The 24,668-nt window shown below is 43.4% G+C and overlaps 1 protein-coding gene across 1 annotated transcript in view; it reads left to right on the top strand.

Moving 5' to 3' along the window:
• The window catches only part of LOC129464662 (probable palmitoyltransferase ZDHHC11B), a 63,388-nt gene extending 40,870 nt beyond the window's left edge, over positions 1 to 22,518 (top strand). The window contains 3 exon segments of the mRNA XM_063619625.1: positions 377 to 411; positions 14,263 to 14,326; positions 19,195 to 22,518. Of these exon segments, the coding sequence (XP_063475695.1) occupies positions 377 to 411; positions 14,263 to 14,326; positions 19,195 to 19,383 (288 nt within the window). The 3' untranslated portion in view covers positions 19,384 to 22,518.
• Positions 22,519 to 24,668: the final 2,150 nt, after the last annotated feature.

The raw sequence follows: 24,668 nt of genomic DNA on the forward strand, positions 1-24,668 counted from the left end.
CTCACTCTAATAGCCTCATCTAACATCCATTACCTCTTTCAAGGTCGTGTCTCCACATATAGTCACATTCTGAGGTACTGGGTGTCAGGATGTCAACCTATGAATTTGGAGGGGGATATAGTTCAGCCCATAGTACAAGGATTGGGAGGAAGGGTGCTGTGCCACCACTGAGATCCCATTCCATGATCCAAGGATTGGGAGGAAGGGTGCTGTGCCACCACTGAGATCCTATTCTATGATCCAGGCAGCCTTGAAGTACCATTACTCAGAACTATCAGAACTGACTAGTAATGAACTTGAATTTTGTTTAAGAATAAGTTTAATGTCAATAAGGTCTTTATTCATCCTCTGAATTTTGCTTCACTTCCCCCCACAGGAAGCAGATGATGGCCCGAGTACATCTACACTTGGGTAAGTTTGTAAGTTTAATGGGAATGTTTTATCTGTCTGTACACTTGCCTTAATTCAAATTACTTAGGAAAATATGTCCTCTATTTAACGTGTTCAAATAATCTGATGACATAATGGAAAGTAGAAATGCTTCACTGAACATTTGTAGCCATTCATGTTGCTTATTGCACTTATCTTACTTGAAAAAATTATAGAATTCTTTATAACTAACATTTGAACTTATGCACAAAAATAAGGCCAAGCATAGTTATTTTCTTTCTTTAAATGCATGTAATGCTGTGAGGCTGAATGTTTTTTAATGTTTCTAATAGTGTTTCATTGAGAGTCAGGTCTTGTCATTTCAACTCTAAATACATCCACTGATGACAGCCCTGCCCCAACACTGCACAATTCCAGCCCCACTGCACACCACTTTTTCACCCTCCAAACTACAAAGCTGAAAGAAGACAGTTATAAAGAGGACCATGATCCAGTTTTAAGCACACATTCTAAAGGGTACCCTGTTCCCATGGTGAAATAAAATTGTGCAGCCGTGACAAATGCATATTCTTCCCAGAGAATCTCAAGTACAGGATACACTTCTCACAGAACACAGAGTCATAGGAAAGCTACTCACACATGATGCTGAGTAAATTATTTACTCCTTGTTTGCTATTTCATTTTCCTTTCCATAAAATGAACACATGTTAACTTTATATTTTAAAAAGCAACTTTATACAACATTTCCCAGGGTTTCAGGGTTTAGGTATTGGGCTCCTACACTCTACAGTAAGTTTCATCTAGAACCATTTAATACAACCTAAAAGAAAATGAAATGGAAGGTAAGAGTCATGGCTCAAACCACCCCAGGTGCGCAGACACAGGCACGCGCACACACACACACGCTCGCACGCAGTCACACTCTCTCACACTGACAAAGCCTCCTTCCTGCCTTCACCTCACATCCCGGTCCCCACCCTGCCTGCCATACTCTCCTGTCACTGCAGGGAGTCCCAGCTGGCCCCACAGAGGAAGCGCCCACCCCAGCCTGCACAGAACAGCCCCGTCCTCCTCTCTGGGCACCCAGCAGCTGCAGCTGTCCTGGCCCAGGACCTCTGGGGTCTCTGCCACCATTCCAGTAGGTCATGCTACTCAGGGGGTCAGATGGCCAAACCAGGGAGGGCCCAGTGGACACATGCCCAGAGACACGGCCGACATTATTCAGGGATGGTGTGTGAGGGAGGCTGCTCATGCTGGGAACAAGGAGCACCCACACCTCATGGCTCAGAGCTGCTGGGGTTCCTCTAGAAGCACCCGGGACCCCAGACTGCTGAGGTCACTGCATGCCTCCTGGTCTCCCCCTCACAGATGAGTGCACCCAGCTGGCCTCATCCTCCCAACCCAGCTGCCCTGGATCATGGAGCAACATTTATTTTTTATTTTTTATTTTTCTTTTGAGACAGGGTCTTACTTTGTCACCCAGGCTGCAGTGCAGTGGCACAATCTCAGCTCACTACAACCTTTGCCACTTGGGTTCTCACAATGCACCCACCTCAGCCTCCCAAGTAGCTGGGACCACAGACTCATGCCAACACGCTGAGCCAACTTTTGTAGAGATGGGGTGTCACGATGTTGCCCATGCTGGTCTCGAACTCCTGAGCTCAAGCGATTTGCCCACCTCAGCCTCCTAGAGTGCTGGGACTACAGACATGAGCCACTGTGTCTGGCCATGGAGCAACATTTAGATGGGGGAGAATTTAATACCTGACATATACTTAGAACTTATAACCTTATTACATGCTCATTGTATCAGTTTGAATACGATAGTACTTAAGTTAAAAATATTCTGCACCTCCCTTCCTGAATACCACCTCAAAATGCCATTTTAATAATAGAGGGTAAATACATGTTTTTGCTCTACGCAGATTCGCTCACGTTGACAGGTTAATGTATACCATATGAATTATTCTGCAGCTTCCTTTTTTGATTTCTTCAACAATGTGGCATGGATTACGCTCATGACGTTTCATATAGATGTGTTTTATTCTTGTCAGGAACTTCACCCTCTCTTGATGTGCATATACCGTGGCTTAGTCAACCATTGTTCACTACAGGATATTAAGTTTATGACCAAGTTTAGGTTTTTGCAAACAGAATTGCAAGAAGCACCTTTGTGCCAATGTTGTCAGATACTGACAATATTGTTTTGTTTCTGTAGAACACTTAAAAGTCAAAGGGCATTTGCATTTTAAATCCTCATAGTTTCTTTTTGCTTACTTTACCAAAAGGTTTGAACAATGCAAATTTCCTTCAATTTCCTCACTCTTTTCAGCACCAGATATTAGCAGGGTATTTTTAGTTTTATCCAAATAACAGTTTTATTTATTTCAATGTGCATTTTCCTTGTTACTAATGAGACTGAACATATTGTCATTCTTTTTTTTTTTTTTTTTACCGTTTCACCGTTCCTCTTATATGAATTAGCTTTTCAAATGTTTGCACACTTTTAAATGGAGTTGTTTGTATTGTCAATATTAAATGGTCTTTGCACATTAGGGATAATAATTCTCTGATCTGTGTGTTTCCAATGTATTTCTTTCAGTCTGTCTTTAAAAATTTTGTGTTTATCATGTCTTTTGCAATGTGAAGGTCATACATTTTTGTGAAGTTAAAGTTGTATTGTCAATATTAAATTCTCTGATCTGTGTGTTTCCAATGTATTTCTTTCAGTCTGTCTTTAAAAATTTTGTGTTTATCATGTCTTTTGCAACGTGAAGGTCATACATTTTTGTGAAGTTAAAGTTGTCAAATGTTCTTGTCTTGCTTTAAAAAGTCTTTCTTACTCCAGGGTTACACCAAAATCATCCAGAACTCTTTGCTGATATTTTCATAATTTTTCTGTTTTGGTTTTCCTTATTTTGATTTTCAAGCCATCTTGGACTTATTTTTGCATACAGGGAGAGAGCTGAGGTTACTTTATCTCGAAGACTTAACTAATGGTTACCACCTCATTTATGAAACAATACAGCTTTCCATCTAATTCAAAGGCCCCTTTTCTAGTGCTTGCCATAAGCAATAGACTCAGATCTGTTTCTACACGTTTATTTCTGCCTTGTTGATCTGTGTCCTAAACCATGCTGTTTTAATTACTGGACCTTCCTGAGCTACATTTTAATGTCTGACAGTCGCATTCTCAGGTTTTTTCATTTCTAAAAGTTTTGACAATTTTTAAACTTTAATTTTTTCATATAAGTTTATTTAAAATTTATATGGAAAATACATTTTGTTTCAGTTCCAGGAAACCTGGAATTTGGAGCAAAGTTGCATTAAATATACACTTCATTTTGAGAGTGGCCGATAGTGTTTCCCGGGCATCCCAACTCCGCCGGGAGCCACAGTGAGGACCCAGAAGTCAGTCTCCCCCAGGTGGGCAGAGGACGGAAGTTCCTGCCTTGCTCTTCCTGCGTTGCTCCAGAAGCTCCGCCCTTCATGGAAACGTGCTGGGGGCAGTGCCAGAGTTCCAGGCCAGGGAAGGCCAGGCGGGTTCTGCAGCTCAAGAGGCAGGCAGCTTCCTGGATCAGAAAAAGGTAGCCCAGGAGAAGTGCGCCATTCACCAATTTCTCAAATCTGAGAATTGCTTAAGAGTTTTGCCTAGTTTCAGCAATCAAGGATTACATATCACTTAGTGTGAAAACGCTCTTTCACACAACCCATTAATTTTCCTTGTAAATTGGTTTTCTTTGATTTAGTGAATCCAGGTTATTTTGAATTTTACTTCGAAGTATAGCCTATGGTTCTAATACTAGGTAAAAACTAAGACGTTTTCTCTTTTATCTATTTCTGGCAAGAATGATAGAAAATTCATTGTGACCAGAATTGTAAACTTTCACTTTGAAAAAATATATGTTTTATCAGTACACATTCAAAATAGAAAATAGGGAAGTTACAAAAATTCTTGGTGTAAAAACCTAAGACACTCACAGTCCCCCCACCCACCAATGGCTACTGCAGGCATTTTGATTGGCACCTCCTGCAGCTTCCCTTTTAACATTGTTTCTGTGTATTAGAGCCATTTTCTAAATGAAATCATCATTTAATACACCTCTTTAGGCGCCTGCTTTTTAAACTCTACATTGTCCCGTTAAAAGATAAGATACTAATGGGCATAAACTGCTCCATCTTTATATCATATTCCTCTTTTTTGGAAGCCTTCTTCATTTCACTCAAGTCTTCTCCATAGGAGAATGAGCTAACCTTGTTTAGTGTGAAAAGTGTTACTCTAACACCACATGAGTTTACAAAGCCTCTAGATGCAACAGGTGATAAATTACCATTAATCCTTTGTTTGTCACAGAATATGCTTCCAGGGTCACCTAACAGTTTGGATCCAGCTGGTCCACCTTTTAGACTCACTCGCAGCCTTTTACTTCAGGCTCTGCCTGCTGGGTACATTACAAACATCTGTTTCTAGCCATCATGGACTGTGTTTAAATCATGTCACGCTTTGCCACAGGGGGAAAGTCCATTCATTAAGTGCCTGTGGGGTGTGATGTTGCTAATCACAGGTCTATTTTTTGGGAAATGTGTAGGAATTTATAGTGTCTCTAGTGGTGGATATTAGACAAACTGATGGGGGATATTCTGGTCTGCGTGTTTGCTGTGGGATGTCGAAGGGAATGGGTGGATGCAGCTGACCAGCTAGGATGAAAGTGGGAATAAGGAGCAGGATTTGCCGTGTGAAGACCCTAATCCCCAGCACCTCATTCAGTGGCTTGTATTAATTTTCCACTGGAGGCTGGAGCCGTTCCTTTGCATCATCCCCCTAGCAAGCATCCAGGGTGCTTTCCATGTGAGCGTCATGCCCAGGTGGTGTCTGTTGTGTAGTACACTCCTGAGCACTCACACAACCTCCCGGGAGCTGCCTGTTCCTGGGATCTGCTGACAAGCAGAAACCACGGTAACGGTGCTTGTCCGGAACTTTGGAGCCTTAATGGCCTGTTGTGTGCTCCTCCCCAAAACGAGACCCTGCCTTGCGGACACATGGTCTTTCCTTCCTCCTGCGCTTCCTAGCAGAGGGGACCGTGAGGAGCTCCTGTCTCCCTCCCAGGGCTTGAGCCTGAGCCCCACCACTGTTTGGCATCTAGAAAGGACCTTGTCATCTGGGGTATCCCCAAAGCCGCTGGCCTCTTGCCTCCAGTGAGCAGCACACAGTCTTCCTCCAGGGTGGAGGTTACAACAATATTCCGAGTTGCTTGTTTGACTAATTGTAAGCATTCATAGGTGTTTTAGTCTGTTCAGTCTGCTTCAATAGAAATACCACACACTGGGGGCTTAGGCAACAATGTATTTCTCACCATTCCAGAGCCTGGGAAGTCCCAGCTCAAGGCGCCGGCAGATCCGGTGTCTGGTGACAGCCCCTTCCTAGTTCTCTGATGGCCTCCTCTGGTTGTCCTCACACGGCAGGGAGTCTAGAGTGAGATCTGACTCGCATGCCTGTTCTGAAGGCGCTCACGAATCCTGCCATCCGGGTCCCACATTCGGCAGCTGACACCAAAGGCTCTGCTTTATGACACACAACGTTGGGGTTAGGACTTCAGCCTATGAATCTGGGGGACACAGGCACACCATCTACAGGAAGGGTCCTGAAGGGTGCCGCTCCAACAGCAACAAAGGCGGGTGTGGAATAGAAGAAAAAGGGACAAAATATTTTCAACTATGAAACACGTGTGTGTGTGACAGAAGCAGACAGAACACAAAAACAGGTGCTGCAGTGCCAGAAGTGCTGTGTGTGCATCTCAGCGAGGTGTGCAGATGTCTGCATCCAGTCTGAAATGTGGCAGACCAGAGTGATGGGTGGACAGTTATGTGATGGGGTGGAGGACAAACGTTAGCCATGGTCGCTTCCAGGGTGCTGGATTCAGGTTTTGTTTGTTTTTTATTTTTTTGTAAAGCCCTTTCCAGTCTTGTTTATGTTTGAAATTTTAATAAAATGTTGGGAAAACTGTGCGTATAGGAGACAGGTGGGGAATAAATAGTGTGTGTGTGTGTGTGTCTGTGTGTGTGTGTGTAACTGATGGTCAAAAGATGGAGCATGTGGGGAGGCCAAGGCAGCAGATCAAGAAGTCAGGAGATCCAGACTGTCCTGGCTAACACGGTGAAACCCTGTCTCTACTAAAAATACAAAAAAAATTAGCCAGGCGTAGTGGCAGGCACCTGTAGTCCCAGCTACTCGGGAGGCTGAGGCAGGAGAATGGCGTGAACCTGGGAGGCGGAACTTGCAGTGAGCCGAGATAGCGGCGCTGCGCTCCAGCCTGGGCGACAGAGCAAGACTGTGTCTGGAAAAAAAAAAAAATTAGCTGGGTTTGGTGACATGCTCCTGTAATCCTGTTACCCAGGGGGCTGACAGGAGAATCGCTTGAACCTGGGAAGTGAAGGTTGCAGTGAGCCAAGATCGTGCCACTGCCCTCCAGCCTGGGTGACAGAATGAGACTACGTCTCAAAATAAATAAGTAAATAAAAAGATGGAACACATAAGTGTGTTGGAGACACATGCAGACGTCCAAGGGGAACTGAGTGAGGGAGCCTGGAAGTGTGGGGCATGGCTGGGAGCACTGAGGACACAGCACAGGATGTGTGGACAGGTCTGAACCCACACCCAGAGGGCAGCTCTGGCAGAGCAGAGGATCTCAGAGAGGACAGGAGGGCAGATGCAGCTACCATAGGGCTGTCTCTCTGCCCTGAGAGCTGAGGACTCATACACCCAGCAAAGGGTCTAAGGCTAAGGGCGCAGGTCCTCTCAGATGTCCTGCATGCTCCCTCCCAAGAGGCTGCACAGCGAGAGGGAGGCTGCACAACTTGATCCCTCCCATCCCCATCGGGCTGCAGTGCCCAGTTTTCCTTCTGTGGCACCAGAGATTCAGAAGGACCCACCTGAAGATCTAGGGTTTGTCTTTCAGTCCACTTAGGAGAGCCCCATTCTGACCATGGAAGGTCACACCCTGGCCCTTAGCCCCAGTGGCCACAGTCACTGAGAGTCTGATGGGGACTGACCTGCACCCCCAGACCCAGCCTTTGGGCTTCTCTTAGCTGCAGGCTCAGTCCAGGACCTGCGTCTGATCCTGTTGCTCTGATATCCCCCAGAGGCATCCCAGGCCCACCTCTCTCACTCTTCGCAGGAATCCAAAGCTCCTCTTAGCAGAGCGATCAGAAACTAATTGGCTCCGTAACCTGCATTTGGACTTTGGCATCAGACAGACCTCGGTTCGGGGCCAGTGTGGAGATGCTGCTGGTTCTGTAACCTCATAAGTTTTTACACCACTCTGAGCCCCTATTCCTCACAAGGAAATGGGGGGTATTAGTGTCTCTTCCCAAGAAGGTTGTGTGTGAGCTCCTGGAGTTGTGAATATCACTGCCCAGGGTCTGGCTTAGGGATGCCCAGTGAGTGGTGGTTGCCTCTTTCCCCTTGTTTTGGATCCCAGGTGCCCAGAGTCACACGAATCCCAGTCCTGGGCGGGAACACAGATTCATCCTTGATCTATGAGTGACCTGCTTCCTTCATTGACTCCGTATTTTGTTTATTTATGATAGTGGAGGAAGCACCAACAACAAAAGCAGAGTCTGACATCGTCTTTGTCTGCTGACGGGGCCCCCATTCCAAGTCCTTGCACCTCGCTCATGATCTTCATTCTGTTGCTTTCCTTCAAATTTTGTTCCTTAGATATCTATACAGATATAGATGTATATTCCTAAAGAGTACATACGTACGTGCAATACATTGGTTACTTTTTCTTTTTTTTTTTTTTTTTTTAACAGAAAGGACATTGTGTGTATGTAGTATCTGGAATCTTTGGGGAATCACCTTTTTCACTTAGTACTAAATTACCAAGGTCTGTCCATACCGTGTGTCACTGTAGTCTGTTCGCGTTTGCTTCTGTGGCTGTTCCACCCCATACCACACTTAATTACCCCCTCTGCTATGGTTGGGCATGGAGGTGGCTTCCAGTTTTTTGCTACCCAGCTGTGCTGCTCGATCTTGACACAGCTCCTGTTGTACAGGTGCAACCATTTCTCCCGGGGCTATTCCTAGTGGTGCAATTGCTAGAATGTCCGGCTCTCAGAGATAAGGCCACTGTTTTTTAAAGGTGTTGCACATGTTACACTCTCACAGCAGGGTATTAGAAGTCCTATTGCTTCGTGTCCTCTCCAACACTTGGAATTGACGGTCACGTAGTGTGAACTGGTGGCTTATTGTGGTCTACTTCAGTATTTCCCTCATTATTAATGAATCTGAACACACGTGAGCCATACGAGTTTTCTCTTCCATGAAGCACTTGCTCATGTCCCTAGTCCATTTTTCCATTGGACTCTTTGTGCTTTTCTTATTGATTTATATGAGTTTTTATATATTCTTTATACAAACCTTTTGTCAGTTGGGTGAACTACAGATAGAGTCTGTCCATGTGCAGCTTAACTCCATGTTTAATTTAATATACCATTCTAGAAACCAGATCATGCATTACAATATAGTCATGTTTATACATATTATATAAGTAATGCTTTTTGGTCTTGATTAATGAATCTTTCCACCAAAATATCCAAAAGATAGCCATCTATTATTTCTAATAAGGGTTTTCAGTTTTGATTTTGAGAGCCAAGTCTTTGTATTTGGTTGATTTCAGTGTATGGTGTGAGGTAGAGATCTAACTTCATTTTTCCCTCTATGGATTTGTATTGTTTCCAGCTCCATTCATTGAGCAGGTCCTCTCCCTACTGGCATCAAAAGCTGCTTCTGTCCTGAATTCCATTTATGCACATATTTGAGTCTATTTCTGGGCTGTCTAGTCAATTCCACTTGTCAGTTTGTCTATCCCTGCACTAATTTCTTATCATCTTACTTCTTATAGCTTAATAAGTTCTGAGAAGTAAGTACTCCCTCTCTTTCCCACGAAAGGCTCTAGTTATTCAGTATTATGGTCACTAGCCCCACTCTTTCCTTTCCAGTGCCTCCCCCATTCTCCCACCTGCCACACCTCTGGTGTCCTGACATCAGACCCTTCTTATCTCCTGTGGGGTGGCAGAGGCTAGCTGCTTGTTCTGTGGGGTCAGCAACATGTTCCATATATGGACACTTAGCTACCACCCTTGTGCTTAATCTCACATCCCACTCCCATCCTCGCTCCTCACCCTTGCCCCTGGGACCCTCCATATCTTGAGGCCCGGGAGCTTCTCTATTACTCAGTAAGGAAGACAACCTCCTTTAACTCAGCATCTTTGTCCACAGGCACTTCAGCTTTTTAAAAATCTAATCCGCCAATCTCTGACTTTTAATTAAAAAGTTCTATCTATCTATCTATCTATACATATATAATGTTTAAAGTAATTACTGATAAGAAATTATTCACTTCTTCTATTTAGCTTTTTGCATTGTGTATATCATATATATTTTTATTTCTCAATTCCTGCCCATTTAAAAAATCTTTAGTTGAATGTTCGTAATGTTCCATTTTGATCCCTTTGTTCTTTCCTTTTTTGTACCTTTTCTAATTATCTTCCTAGTGGTTACGTTGGGGATAATAATTAATGTCTTAAACTTATAACACCCTAGTTTGAATACCAACTTAGATTTTTTTTTGAGACAGGACTCAGTCTGTTGCCCAGGCTGGAGTGCACAGTCATAACGCACTGCAACCTCCTACTCCTGGGCTCAAGCAATCTCTCTACCTCTACCTTCCAAGTAACTAGGACTACAGGCACACATCACGCTTGGCTAATTTTAAATTATTTTTTGTGGAAATGGGGTATCACTATGTTGCCAGGCTGGACTTGAACTCCTGGTCTCACACGATCCTCCCACTTTAGCCTCCCAAAGGCTGAGATTACAGGAGTAAGCCACTACAGTCAGCCCCACTTAGTTTCAATAGTACACAAACACTGCTTTTATCCATCTCCATCCCTCACCCTTTATATTGCTGTTGTCGTAGATTACATCTTTATACAGTGTGCACCCATTAACAATATTTATAATTATTGTATTATGCATTTGACTTTTAAATTATATAGAAAAAAAGAGTTACAAACCAAAAGTACAATATTATTGACTTGTATATTTACCTATGTTCTTTATTTCTTTACCAATGTTCTTTATTTCTTTGTGTGGTTTTGAGTTACTGTCTAGTGTCTCTTCATTTAGGACTAAATAATTTCTTTAACATTTCTTTTAGGGTAGGTCTACTGATAATGAATTCCCTCAATTTTTGTCTATCTGATAATGTCTTAGTTATTGCTTTATTCTGGAAGGATAGATTCGTCACATATAGAATTCTTGGTTGACAGGTATTTTCCCCCTTCCAGGGCATTTAAATATGTCACCCCACTGCCTTTGAGCCTCCTTAATTTCTAATAAAAAATCACCTGATAATTTTATTAAGGATCTCTTGATTCTGATTAGTCACTTCTCTCTGCCTGCCTTCAAAATTCTCTCATTGTCTATGTCTTGACAATCTAACTGTAATGTGTCTTGGCGTAGATCTTTTGGAGTATAGCCTGCTTGGAATTCGTTGAGCTCCTTGGATGTGTTGATTCATTTCTTCAATTAGATTTGGAAAGTTTTCAGCCATTATTTCTTTAAATAGAGTAGTCTCCTGCTCCCCCATTATCTGTAGGGGATACGTTCCAAGACTCCCAGTAAGTATCTGAAACTGTAGATAGTACCAAACCCTGTATACACTATGTTTTTTCCTGTACATTAATGGGCAGATAGTGTATACAGCATGGATATGCTGGACAAAGGGATGATTCATGTCCTGGGTGGGCAGAGCAGGGCAGAATGACATTTCATCATGCTACTCACAACTACACACAATTTAAAACTTGTGAATTGTTTATTTCTGGAATTTTCCATTTAATATTATTGGACTGTGGTTGCCCAGAGGTAACTGAAAGTGCAGAAAACACAACTGCTGATAATGGGGGAACACTGTATTTTTTCTGCCTCTTTCCTTTTCTCTTCTCCTTTGGAGACTCCTATGTTGCATATGTTGGTACCCTTGATGATGTCTAACAAATCCTTCAAGCTCTGTTCATCTTCCTTCATTCTTTTTTTTTTTTTCTGGTCCTCAGACTGGGTAATTTCGGTTGTCTTCAAGTTAGCTGATCATTTCTTCTGCTTGCTCAAATCTATTGAACTCTTTGAATGAACTTTTTATTTTAGTTATGTACTTTCCAGCTCCAGTTTCTTTTTGGTTTTTAAAAAAATATATAATTTCTATTTCTACTAATCTAATTTACTCATATGTAATTTTCCTACTTTATTTAGTTGTCAGTGACTTCCTTTAGTTCACTGAGCTATTTAAGACAGCTGATTTAATGTCTTTGACTAGTAATTCAAATGTCTGAGCTTTCACAGATATAGTTTATGCCAAGTCTTTTTCTCCTGTGAGTGGGCCATATTATTCTATTTCTTTATATGTTCTATAATTTTTTGTTCAAAACTGGATATTCTGAGTATCATAATATGGTAACTCTAAAAATCAAGTGCTTCTCCTCCTCTGGGACTGTGGATTTTCTCTTGTTAAAGGCTGGAACCATCAGTTTGTGCCCTTTTCAAACTAGTTTTGCAAAATATGTATTTCTTGTCACTGAAGTTGCTCTTCCTTTATCTCTATGACCAGTTAGTGAACTATCAAAGATTTCCTCAAATATCTAGCTACAAACAAGGGGGGAATGTCTGTCTCTTTAAATCTTCCAATGGATGCAGCTGGAGGAAGCCACTGCTGCCAAGTGGATCAAAACCAAGGCAAGCCTCTGTATTGATCCCTCAGGGCACCACCAGACTAACCAAAATGTACCACCTCAAATTTATTGAGGACAAGGTCCCTGATGCTCACTCTGACATCAGCCAGCTGCTCCAAGAATGTAGGTTGCTGCCCTTACAGCCACAGGAAAACTAAGAAATCGAGGCGGTAGCTGGCTCATGTACACCATTCACGAAAGACCAGCAGCTTCTCCTTTCTTTTTTTTGTTTTTTTTTTCTTTTCTTTTTTTTTTTGAGACAGAGTCTCGCTCTGTCGCCCAAGCTAGAGTGCAGTGGCACAATCTCTGCTCACTGCAAGCTCCACCTCCCAGGTTCACACCATTCTCCTGCCTCAGCCTCCTGAGTAACTGGGACTACAGGCACTCGCCACCACATCCAGCTTTTTTTATTTTTTTTTATTTTTTTTTATTTTTAGTAGAGACAGAGTTTCACCATGTTAGCCAGGATGGTCTCGATCTTCTGACCTCGTGATCCACCCACCTCGGCCTCCCAAAGTGCTGGGATTACAGGTGTGAGCCACCGCACCCGGCCCAGCTTCTCCTTTCTTCAAGCACCCTCCCATACATGTCTGACCAGGTTCCAGAGTTTCCAAATAATTCATTGCAATTGCTCTTTATAGCTTAATGGTTGTTCCAGTGGAACGACCAGCCTCTATAGCTTTATACAATACCATTTTGTCCTTAGGTAAACTTCCTCTGCATTTTTATATAGATACTTAAACACACTTTTACAACCCAGTTATCTACATTCTTCCCCACCAACCTGTATTTCACAATCCTCCACCATTTCACCTGTCATACTTTGTCATGCTTTTATTTTCATTTGAAATTAATATTTTATTTCCTCCTTATTCTCAGTAATTTTGGGATTCATTTGGTGATACCTTAGCTCTCCTTTGCTTACTGAGTCCTGTCACTTCCTTCTGTGCATCTTTTCCTTGCATTTCTCTGTGTCTACCAAGACTACTGCTCTCCCTGCAATAATCTGGTGGCAGACACTCCCATTGTTGCCTATGGTTTGCGAAGTTTTGCAGCAGCAGCCACTGCCTGGCTGCTCAGCCTGCAAGTCCCCCAGCTCATCGCCCCATCAGGAGCCCTGCCCAGCTGAGCATCCACTGCTCCTCCGTGGCGATTCCTGGGGGTCTCTTCCAGGTTCTGCAGCACACTCCTGACCATGGCCTTCTGCATCAGCTCCCATTTGCATCCTTTCCTTCTAGGGGTCATCATTTCTGATCCAACAAAGATTTCCCTTCTTGCTTTTCTTTGATGTCCTGTCCTTACTCATTTATAGATCCGTTTATATCCTGATTATAATTTTTAAGGATTGGATCAGAGAAGGGAGACTATAGCATGTGATGGATATGCTGTTTTGATTTAGAAGTCTCCTGGTGAATTTTTTGCTTGTGGGTCTTTCAAAACCTTTCAAAGCAAAATTTTGCATGTTTCTGGTCTCTAATTGCTGACACATTCAGCGTTGCAAGTTAAGATAAGCCCAATCTCCAACCCTTTGGAAAGTCTGGGCAGCAACACAGTCACTTCTCCTGCCAGCTGGCCAGCATGCATAAACAATCAAGTCATTGGCTGGCTGGGCTAGTGTAGCATCAGGGTAGAGAACAAAACACCTGTACTCAAGATGTGATTATAAAAACACTTAAGGATCCCTGATAGCCAGAACTCACCACAATCAAGCAAGAATTGTGAGAAGAAGGTACCAGGCATGGGCTGACCTCTTGTGGGCCCCACATTTCCCCACTTTTCATGCTGGAAATCCAAACGAGCCTCCTTGGCTACCACAAGACCCTCTTATTTCTCAGGGAAAGCACACTTTGTCTCTATGTCAGCACACATGCAGAAGAAAAAAGCAGCATTCTTTCAGCAGTGCAGTCATATTACTGTCTTCACAAAAATGAAGGCTCTGAAACAGAGAGGTGAAGTGATTGCCCACGTCACAAGCTAATCTCTAAAATGTACTCTTGTTTACACATTTTGTCCACTTTGGCAGTATAACAAGTATTACATCATACGTTCTCTGTTGTTTCTCTTTCTGAATATTGCAAACAGGCTGCAAAAGAAACAACAGAGTCCACGAAAACCGACAGTGCTGAAAGTGAAGACTGAGATTCAGGTAAGATACGTGGCAGTACGGGTCATGTGGAAATCTACCCAAGTTTGGTTCTCTAGAGAGTGAAATATCTTCTTTAAAAAATCACCAATGCAAACTCAAGGGCTGAGCTGCTTGTTGTGTCCTTGTCTCTTGATGTCAACAGTAACCCCAGAACAGGAACCATGTGTCCATCTTTAGAAGTAGTGCATGGCAGCTGAGCTGTGAGAATATCAATTCATCTTTATTTTCTAGGCAGTAAACAATGTATAGATTGTACACCGCTCATTTCCATACTTGCCTTTAAGTCTAAACTAAGAATTATTTTCACCCAATTGTACTGATCTAAGAACTTTAAATAATGAACACCTGCCATTTTAAGATGGTTTCTGATTAGATGCCCCTGACCCTACCTATCCCTGCTTTCTGCTCAAATATTTAGGACGATCCATAGAATGCAGTGAAATTTAACTGTGAAACAAATGATCATTTACTTCCAGAATCAGGGGGAAAGTTTACTCACTAGAAGGCTAAAGGAATTTGCTATCAGGCACACACATGAGTTGGCAAACCATCCAGACATGCTCTGCCATCAGAATAGGAAGACTGTGCACTTGAAAACAGAGGGGCATGCTCTCCCTACACTACTATATCCCCTCAGCTAAGAAACGTGAGACATGATTGTACCTTAAAACGAGACTGCAACCCTTTCCCTAAGCTGTTACCTTGGCTTTCCAAGGCAAAGCAAGCTCCTTTGCACCCTGAACTCTACCATTCAGTACCTGCCCTCTCACAGTGCTTCAGAGAGGCACCTCCCAAAAACTAGCTGGACAGGAAAAGGGTATAGAGCACACTGTATCCTAAAAGGCATGATCCATACAAGAAAAGCCCTATGATCGGGCAAAACATCAAAAGCCCTGGTATCCTCAGAGTTCCTGTGCTCCAGCCGTCTGGGTGCCATAGAGCCCTGAGGAAGGTCAAGGTCTCCCAGCAGCACAGCCCTGACCGGCACCCTAGAGGACAAGGGGGCAGGACTCATGGTTCTGTGTATATCCTGTGAAAATTTTGCAGAACTGGGAATAGACATCACCATGAAAGCCCAGAGAGAAAGCAAACCTTTGAAAATTGTTCCCTAGAAAAAAAAGTGTTTGAGATGCATAGCACAGGGTCTTAATGAGGCAGGAGTCAAAATCATAATTGGAGACAAGTTGAGATGAGAAGACAAATCCACTGAGATTAAAGGGGAGATGAATGAGATATGGACAGATGGCAAGAAACTGACCATGAAATTGCAAAATTAAAATCTTTCAAGGAAAGAAGCAGTAAATTGATGCTGGAAAAACCAGTCTCAGTGATATGGAGGACAAACTTAAGAAGCTACAACTTGAGCTCATGTAGAATGTCTACAGAACAGTGCCTGAGTCTACGTGCTCCTCCCACCATTTCCTTTGTGCAACAGTGAAACGGCTGAGGAGTAGCAGAGCCCGAGAAGTGGAGCTGGACACTTGGCTGAAGCGTCAACTTGCAAATCATCTGCAAAAAACTGACAGCTTCTGTGGACATCCTTCCCTGTGAGCATCGAATGGAGCTGTGGACTCCCTTCCATGAGCAACAGTGGCTAACAGTGATGGACACAAGGGGTGTCTTAGTCTGTCGGTGTTACTACAAAGAAACACTTGAGCCTGGGTAATTTATAAAGAAAAATCGTGTATTTGGCTTATGATTCTGATGGCTGAAAAGTTGAAGATTGAGCTCTGCATGTGGTGAGGGTCTCAGCCTTCTTCCACTAACAGCAGAAGGTGAAGGGAGCTGACACGTGCAGAGATCACGTGGAGAGAGAGGAGGCGAAGGGCTGGAGGAGGCTCCGGGCCCGTTTCCACAACTAGGTCTCATGGGTTGGTTAGAGCAAGAACTACTAGACCATGAACTCACCCCTTCAGAGGGTTGGTATTAATCTGTTCATAAGGGTCCACCCCCATGACACAAACACGTCCTATGAGGCCCCATCTCCAACACTGGAGATCAAATTTCAACATAAGGTTTGGAAGGGTCAGATGTCCAAACCATAGCAAAGAGCAAGCTCCCGTGGCAGAGCTTGATTAGTGATTGAAACAAGATGGTTCAGGGTGTTTGATAGAAGCCCAAACTCAACCAACCACAGCTTGTCTGCTGAAGTCGCAGATAATTTCAGGTCACATTCTTTATCATTTGCATTATTTTTGAATGAGGCTAAATCATTTCAAAAGCATCTGGTCTTCCTAGGGTGCTTTTGAAATGATTTAGCTTCATTCGAAAAAAAAATATTCACCACTAAGGTTTTAAACAGCAAATGTTTGCTGTGATAACGTCTTACAGTTGTGAATTACTGTAGACCACACAAAACACTTCTTCAGTATTACACCTTACCCTTCCAAAGTGCCTGTGCTGTAGGAGTGAGTCACTCCTATCTCTAGAAAAAGAGATTGTGGCTAGGAGAGTTGTCTGATTTTTACATAATCCCAGAAAGAACTTGATTTTAAAGATCGTGGAATACAGACTGATGGAATAAAGGGAAAAGGGAGGGGAAAGAAAGAAGGAGTGAAATGAAGCCAGAGGTTCTAGTCATGTGGCAGGTCACTTACAAGGATCGGACAGTGCTCTGAAACTGAGCAAGTTAAGGGTGTGTGTGTGCACGCGCGTGCGTGTCCGTGTCCATCTGAGTGCGAGTGTAAGTATTCTTTTTTTTTTTTTGAGACGGAGTCTCGCTCTGTTGCCCAGGCTGGAGTGCAGTGGCGCAATCTCGGCTCACTGCAAGCTCCGCCTCCCGGGTTCATGCCATTCTCCTGCCTCAGCCTCTCCGAGTAGCTGGGACTACAGGCGCCCGCCACCACGCCCGGCTAATTTTTTTGTATTTTTTAGTGGAGACGGGGTTTCACCGTGGTCTCGATCTCCTGACCTCGTGATCCGCCCGCCTCGGCCTCCCAAAGTGCTGGGATTACAAGCGTGAGCCACCGTACCCGGCCATCGAGTGTAAGTATTCTTAAAGGCATTAACGAACTGAGGAGACAAGGAATTCTCAGGCCAGGGTTGAAGGCACAGAGGAACCCAAAGAGAAATCTAGTGGGGAGTGCAGCTGGCCTTTGCCCTGAGGGCATTTGTGAAACCTGGTGAACTTCATTTTCAGCTTTACAAGAGGTAGAAAGGGAAGATGAAGCTGAGAGCACAGCCAAAATGGCAAGCCAATCAGTAATCTCTTAAAGTTAGGACCCCCCAGAGGGCAGTACCCTCATTGCAGTGGCAAACTAGAAGCAACTCACTTCTCCACCCACAAAGGAATCGGGAGGGATCAGTCATCTCAAGCCCTAGAGCTGAAAGAAAAAGAGAAAAATCACTGCCGGGTATTTGGAGCAACAGGTTGTCCCTAACTTTGTGCGAGGTGGGTGACCAAAAGTCCCGAACAGAGAGTGATTCTGAACTGGTCATTCCCAGGGGCCAAGCATAATTCCTTCTGAGTAACAAACCTTCATCCTAAGCCTCGAAGATTGCTCACAAATAAAACTACAAAGCAAATAAGCAATTCTCAATGAAAAATAACTCACCACACATGAAAATAAAGCACTATGAGTGAGAAGCAACAGAAACCATAGTAGAAACAGACACATAAATATATCAGATGTTGAATTTGGCAGACCAAAACATAAAGAAAACACAGTCAGAAATATCTGAAGAGAACAAAAAACTATTTTTTAAATACAAAGCAGATTTGGAAAAATACCAAATAAAACATAGAAATGAGAAATATCACTGATTTTTTTTTAAAGTGGATGGATTTAACAACAAATTAGACACAGTTGAAAAGTGAATTAGAGAACTGGAATCTAGAGCTGAAAAAATTACTGAAATAGATACAAAGTGACAGAAATGCAAAATATGAAAAAAATTAATGAGAATACAGTTTGAAGGCTATGTTATGTTTAGAGTCCCAGAAAGAGAAAAGAGAGAAAATTGGGAAGAGGTCATATTTAAGGAGATTTGGCTGAGAATTTGCCAACATTGTTAGAAGACACCAACTCACAGATTCATAAAGCCCAGTGAATCCAAGAAGGGTAAATAAAATTCTAGACAAAACATAATTCAATTGATAAATGCCATAAACAAAGAATATACATATATATTTAGACGGAGTCTCGCTCTGTCACCCAGGCTGGAGTGCAGTGGCCCAATCTTGGCTCACTGCAAGTTCTGCCTCCCGGGTTCATGACATTCTCCTGCCTCAGCCTCCAGAGTAGCTGGGACTACCGGTGTCCGCCACCACATCTGGCTAGTTTTTTTGTATTTTTAGTAGAGACGGTGTTTCACCGTATTAGCCAGGAAGGTCTCGATTTCCTGACCTTGTGATCCACCCACCTCGGCCTCCCAAAGTGCTGGGATTACAGGCATGAGCCACCATGCCTGGCCAAAGAAAATATTTTTTAAAATATGTAGTGATAAAAGATGGGTTATCTTTCAAAAAGATGTATTTCCCAATAAGAACAATAGAAAATGGCCTGTCAGTGATGCACTCATCTCTAAGCTTTCTGGAAGGATGGGGAGGGCAGGAGCCTGGCTCAGGAGGACTCTCACTAGACCCAGCTGGGAGTGGGTCTCTGTGTCTAAGCCAAGGTGATGATCTGCCCAGAAACCAGCCCTGCCTCTCCAGGCAAGAGGGTGGGGTAAAAGCCACCAGTAGGTTTCCATCACAAGTAGAGCTGAGCTCCTTCCCTGGTGGCTGCTCAAAGAGTGACTTTGTTTTGTCCTGCAGGAGCTGAGGTGCCCCTATGATCCAGGTCTTCCACCCTGAAACCCCACCCTCCATCAAGGTCCTGCCTGTAGAGTCTACCTTACAAATTCTCCTGCTCCTACCCATGCTACAGGCCAGCAACCAGAGCCCATCATCTCAGAGGCCCCGGATGTCCTTCAAAGGAACTAGGACCTTCAGAGCCCAGCATCCATCTCTGTCATCATCTTCATCACACCCAAAGAAGAGCCAGCCTTGCAGGAGGATTTACATCTCCAGGATGATGGGCTGCCAGCAACTGCAGAGGATGCGGCCACCTGCTTAACTGTGCTGTCCAGCCAGCCAGCCAGCTGCAAGGCCTCTTGCTGCTTAAGAAGAGCTGATGGGCTGGGCATGTTGGCTCACACCTGTGAGCACAGTACTGGGAAATGGGAGCACAGTACTGGGAAATGGAAGCACAGCGCTGGGAAATGGGAACACAAAGTACGGGGAAATGGGAGCACAGTACTGGGAAATGGGAGCACAGTAATGGGAAATGGGAGCATAGTACTAGGAAATGGGGGCACAGTGCTGGGAAATGGGAGCACAGCCCTGGGAAATGGGAGCACAAAGTACTGGGAAATGGGAGCACAGAGTACTGGGGAACGGGAGCACAAAGTACTGGGGAATGGGAGCACACAGCACTGGGAAATAGGAGTATACAGCACTGGGAAATGGGAGCACAGTACTGGGAAATGGGAGCATAGTACTGGGAAATGGGAGAACACAGCACTGGGAAATGGGAGCACAGTGCTGGCAAATGGGAGCACAGTAATGGGAAATTGGAGCACAGCACTGGGAAATGGGAGCACAGCGCTGGGAAATGCGAGCACAGTACTGGGAAATGGGAGCACAGTACTGGGAAATGGGAGCACAGTACTAGGAAATGGGAGCACAGCGCTGGGAAATGCGAGCACAGTACTGGAAAAGGGGAGCACACAGTACTGGGAAATGGGAGCATAGTACTGGGAAACCCCAGACCTGGATTCTGAGTTCTTCAGCCTAGCCCAGATTTCTTATCTTAGTAGACAAAAAGAGTCAAGAGAAGACCAGAGAACCAGAGGCATCCTCTGTATTTTATAATGAACTCTGCGTTTTAGTCTGTTTAGTAGTCATATTTTAAAAGATAATTAGTTTTCTAAATATGTATATATAAGTTAATATGTGCATTGGGCTGTTTTTGTGTTTCTGTAAAGAAATACCTAAGGCTGGGTAATTTATTTAAAAACATAGGTTAAACTGGCTCACAGTTGTGCAGGCTGTACAGGAAGCATGGTGCTGGCATCTGCTTGGCTTCTGGTGAGGCCTCAGGAAGCTTCCATCATGGCCGAAAGTGGGGTGAGAGCCAACACATCATGTAGTGAGAACAGGAGCAAGAGAGAGTGGTGGGGTTGGGGGGATGCCATACATTTTTAAATGACCAGATCTCAAGTGAACTACCAGAGCAAGGACTCACTCATCACCAAGGGGATGGCACTAAACTATTTATGAGGAACCTGCTCCCATGATTCAAACACCTCCCACCAGGCCCCACCTCCAACACTGGGGATTACATCTCAACATGGGATTTGGAGGGGACAAACCTCTAAGCTATATCATTCCATCCCTGGTCCCTCAAATCTCATGTCCAACTTACCTCGCAACATATAATCATCCCTTCTCAATAGTCCCTGAAAGTCTAAACTCATTCCAGGATCAACTCAATCAAAAATGCCAAGTCCAAAGTCTCATCTGGAGATGAGTTCCTTCCACCTATGAGTCTGTGAGATAAAAAACAAGTGATTTACTTCCCAGATACAATGGACACAATGATGGTGCAGGCACTGGGTAAACACACCTATTCCAAAAGGAAGAAATTGGCCAAAAGAAAGAGGCTGCAGGCCCCAAGCAAGTCTGAAACTCAGCAGGGCAGACATTAAACCTTAAAGTTCCAAAATAATCTCCTTTGACTCCATGAGGCACACTGGTGTGAGGCGTGGGCTCCCAAGGCCTTGTACAGCTCCACCCCTGTGGCTTTGCAGGTTGTGGCCCCTGCAGCCAATCTCGTGGGTTAGAGTTTAGTACTTGTGGCTTTTCCAGGCTGAGGTTGCAAGCTGCCAGTAGATCAAACATTCTGGGGTCTGGAGGGCAGAAGCCCTCTGCCGACAGCTACACTAGGCAGTGCCCTGGTGGGGAGTCTGTGTGGGGCTCCAACTCTACATCTCCTCCCAGCATTGCCCTCATAGGGTATCTCTGTGAAGGTTCTGCTGCTGCAGCAGGCTTCTGCCTGGGCACCCAGGTTTTCCCACACATCCTCTGTAATCTAGGGGGAAGCTGCCAATGCCCCTTCACTCTTGTGTTCTGTGTTCCTGCAGATTTCACACCACTTGGAAGCCACCAAGGCTTACCCTCTAGAGCAGCCGTCCACACTGTACCTGGAGACTGTTGAACCACCACTGTAGCTGAAGAAGTTGGGATACAGGGACCAGTGTCCCGAGACTGCACAGGGCATCAGGGCCCTAGTCCTGGCCCATTAAGCCATTCTTTTCTCCTAGGCCTCTGGGCCTGTGATGGGAGGGGCTGCTGCGAAGATCTTTGAAATGTCTTCAAGGTCTTTTTCCCATTGTCTTGGATATTAGCACTTGGCTTCCTTTTAGCCATGCAAATCTATTAAGTGGTTGCTCTGCAGCCTGTTTGGATTCCTCTCCTGAAAACATTTTTTTCTTTCTCTACCACATGGCTAAGCTGCAAATTTTCCAAACTTTTACACTCTGCTTTCCTTTTAGGTATAAATTCCAACTTTAAGTCATTCATTTGCTCCCATAGCTGATCATAGGTTGTTAGAAGCAGCCATGCCACATCTTAAATGTTTAGCTGCTCAGAAGTATCTTCTGCCAGATACCCTAGGTTATGATTCTTAAGTTCAAACTTCCACAGATCACTAGGACATGAATACAATGCAGCCAAGCTCTTTGCTAAGGCACACAAGGGTGACCTTTGCTCCAGTTCCCAATAACTTCCTCGTTTCCATCTGAGACCTTGTCAGCCTGGCCTTCATTATCCATATTTCTATCTGCATTTTGGTTCCAACCACTTAATAAGTCACTAAGTTCCAAACTTTCCCTCATCTTTCTGTCTTCTTCTGAGCCCTCCAAAGTCTCCCAATCTCTGCTCATTACCCAGTTCCAAAGCTGCTACCACATTTTCAGTTATCTTTATAGCAATGTCCTGCTCCTCAGTGCCAATTTTCTGAATGGACCCATTTTTGCATTGCTATAAAGAAATACCTGAACTTGGGTAATTGCTGACAAAAGAACTGAATCCACGTGAGGAGTAATTCATGACAAGCTGTACAAATAAAAATAAGAAATCCAGGCCGGGCGCGGTGGCTCAAGCCTGTAATCCCAGCACTTTGGGAGGCCGAGGCGGGCGGATCATGAGGTCAGGAGATCGAGACCATCCTGGCTAACACAGTGAAACCCCGTCTCTACTAAAAATACAAAAAATTAGCCGGGCGAGGTGGCAGGCGCCTGTAGTCCCAGCTACGCGGGAGGCTGAGGCAGGAGAATGGCGTGAACCCCGGGGGGCGGAGCCTGCAGTGAGCCGAGATCGCGCCACTGCACTCCAGCCTGGGTGAAAGAGCGAGACTCCATCTCAAAAAAAAAAAAAAAAAAAAAAAAAAAAAAAAAAAAAAAAGAAATCCAGGCCTAGACACATTGTAGGGTGAGGCAGAACACAAAAGAAAATCTAACTTTAAAAACAAGAAAGAAACAACAAATCATCCACAGAAGAAAAGCAGTTAGAGAGCAGATGTATTAATCGTAAGAACAGTAGATAAATAATATTCACTAAGTGTGACAAAAAAACTTTTGATCTGGAATTATGTACCCAGCAACACTATCTTTAGGAAAAAGAGCAAATTAATCATATTTTCAGATAAATCAAAGCCAAGTTTATCACCAACAATCCTACACTAATGGGACTTCAAAAAAGATGTATTTATTGAGGGAAAACGTGTAAAGCAAACACAGATAGAGCCCACAGGGAATAATTTTTAAAAATTCACTATCACTTGTGGAAGTTTTCAATGTAACTCTCAATTACTGCTAGGTCAATCATATTTTCAAAATAATAAAAGCATAGATTTGGACAACACCATTAACAGGCTTGAATTATGGGACATCCGTGGAACTGGAAGCTCATTTATTAATAGAAAATGTGCATTCTCCTTAGGCACACAAGGAGTATTGCCCAAAACACTGCTTACTAGCCTCAACAAGTCTCAAATAACTTCTATGGGATGGACCAGTGTTCCCCTTTACATACTTTCTCTGGCAGTCTTTCCTGTCTGCTTTTAAAATTTCTATTTATCACTGGGATTGCGTGATTTGATTATAATGAGACATGATGTAATTTTCTTCAGTGGTACTTGTGCTTGAGGTACATTGAACTTCTTGCACCTGTAGGTTTATAGTTTACGTCGAATTTGGAAAAAAAGTGGTCATTATTTTTCCAAACATCTTTTTTAATGCACTACCCTCATTCCTCATGTTTTCTTCTGTCCTTCAGGGACTTCAATTAAAGCCACTTGAAGTTGTTCCACAGATCACAGATAATTTGACTTAAATTTTTTAAATTCTCTTTTCTTTTGGTTTCATTTTGGATAATTTATATTGCTATGGTTTCACAATGAATAATCTTTTCTTCTTTAATATCTAATCTGCCATTAATCTCATGCAGTGCAGTTCTCATTTTATACATTGTAGCTTTCACCTCTAGAACAGTGATCCAGAGTGTTGTTACATCTTCTGTGCCTCAAATTAGCTTTTACAATATGTGGAACACAGTCTTGATATTGTTTAATGCCCTTGTGTCTATTCTGGATCAGTTTTAATAGACTAATTTGTCTCCTTATGGCTCCTATTTTCCCACTTGTTTGTATGCCTAATATTTCTGATTGGATGTCAAAAATTGTTGCCTTCTCTGGTGTTGGATATTGCTGTAGTCCTATAAATATTCCTGAGGATTTCACAGAACTGACAAGACATGAATCCACAGGTATATGATAAGTTAATTTATGATCAGCTGCATAAATAAAAAGAAGAAATCCACACCTAGGGTAAACCTTATTTGGGGATGCAGACAAGATGAAATCTTATTCTGAGATGCAGTTATTTAAGAACAGAGTTTTAAAATGTTTATAGATGTAAGGGGTAGAAGTGCAGATTTCTTCCATGCATATATTACATAGTGGTGACATCTGGGCTTTTAGTGTACCCTTGCTTGAATAGTGAACATTGTACTGAAGAAGTAATTTTTCAACTCTCACCCCCTTCCACCCTCCCACATTTCGGAGTGTCCAGTGTTGTCTTATTCCACTCCATACGTCCATGTGTACACATTGTTTAGCCCCTGCTTATACGTGAGAACATGTGGTATCTGACTTTTTGTTTCTGAGTTATTTCACTCAGGATAATGGTCTCTATCCATGTTGCTCAAAAGATATGATTTCGTTCTTTGTTACGGACGGGTAGTATTACCTTGTGTATATATGCTACATTTTCTTTAACCAGCCCTCCACTGATGGATGCT

This window comes from Symphalangus syndactylus, chromosome 16 (assembly GCF_028878055.3).
Source record: "Symphalangus syndactylus isolate Jambi chromosome 16, NHGRI_mSymSyn1-v2.1_pri, whole genome shotgun sequence".
Taxonomy (NCBI): Eukaryota; Metazoa; Chordata; class Mammalia; order Primates; family Hylobatidae; genus Symphalangus; species Symphalangus syndactylus.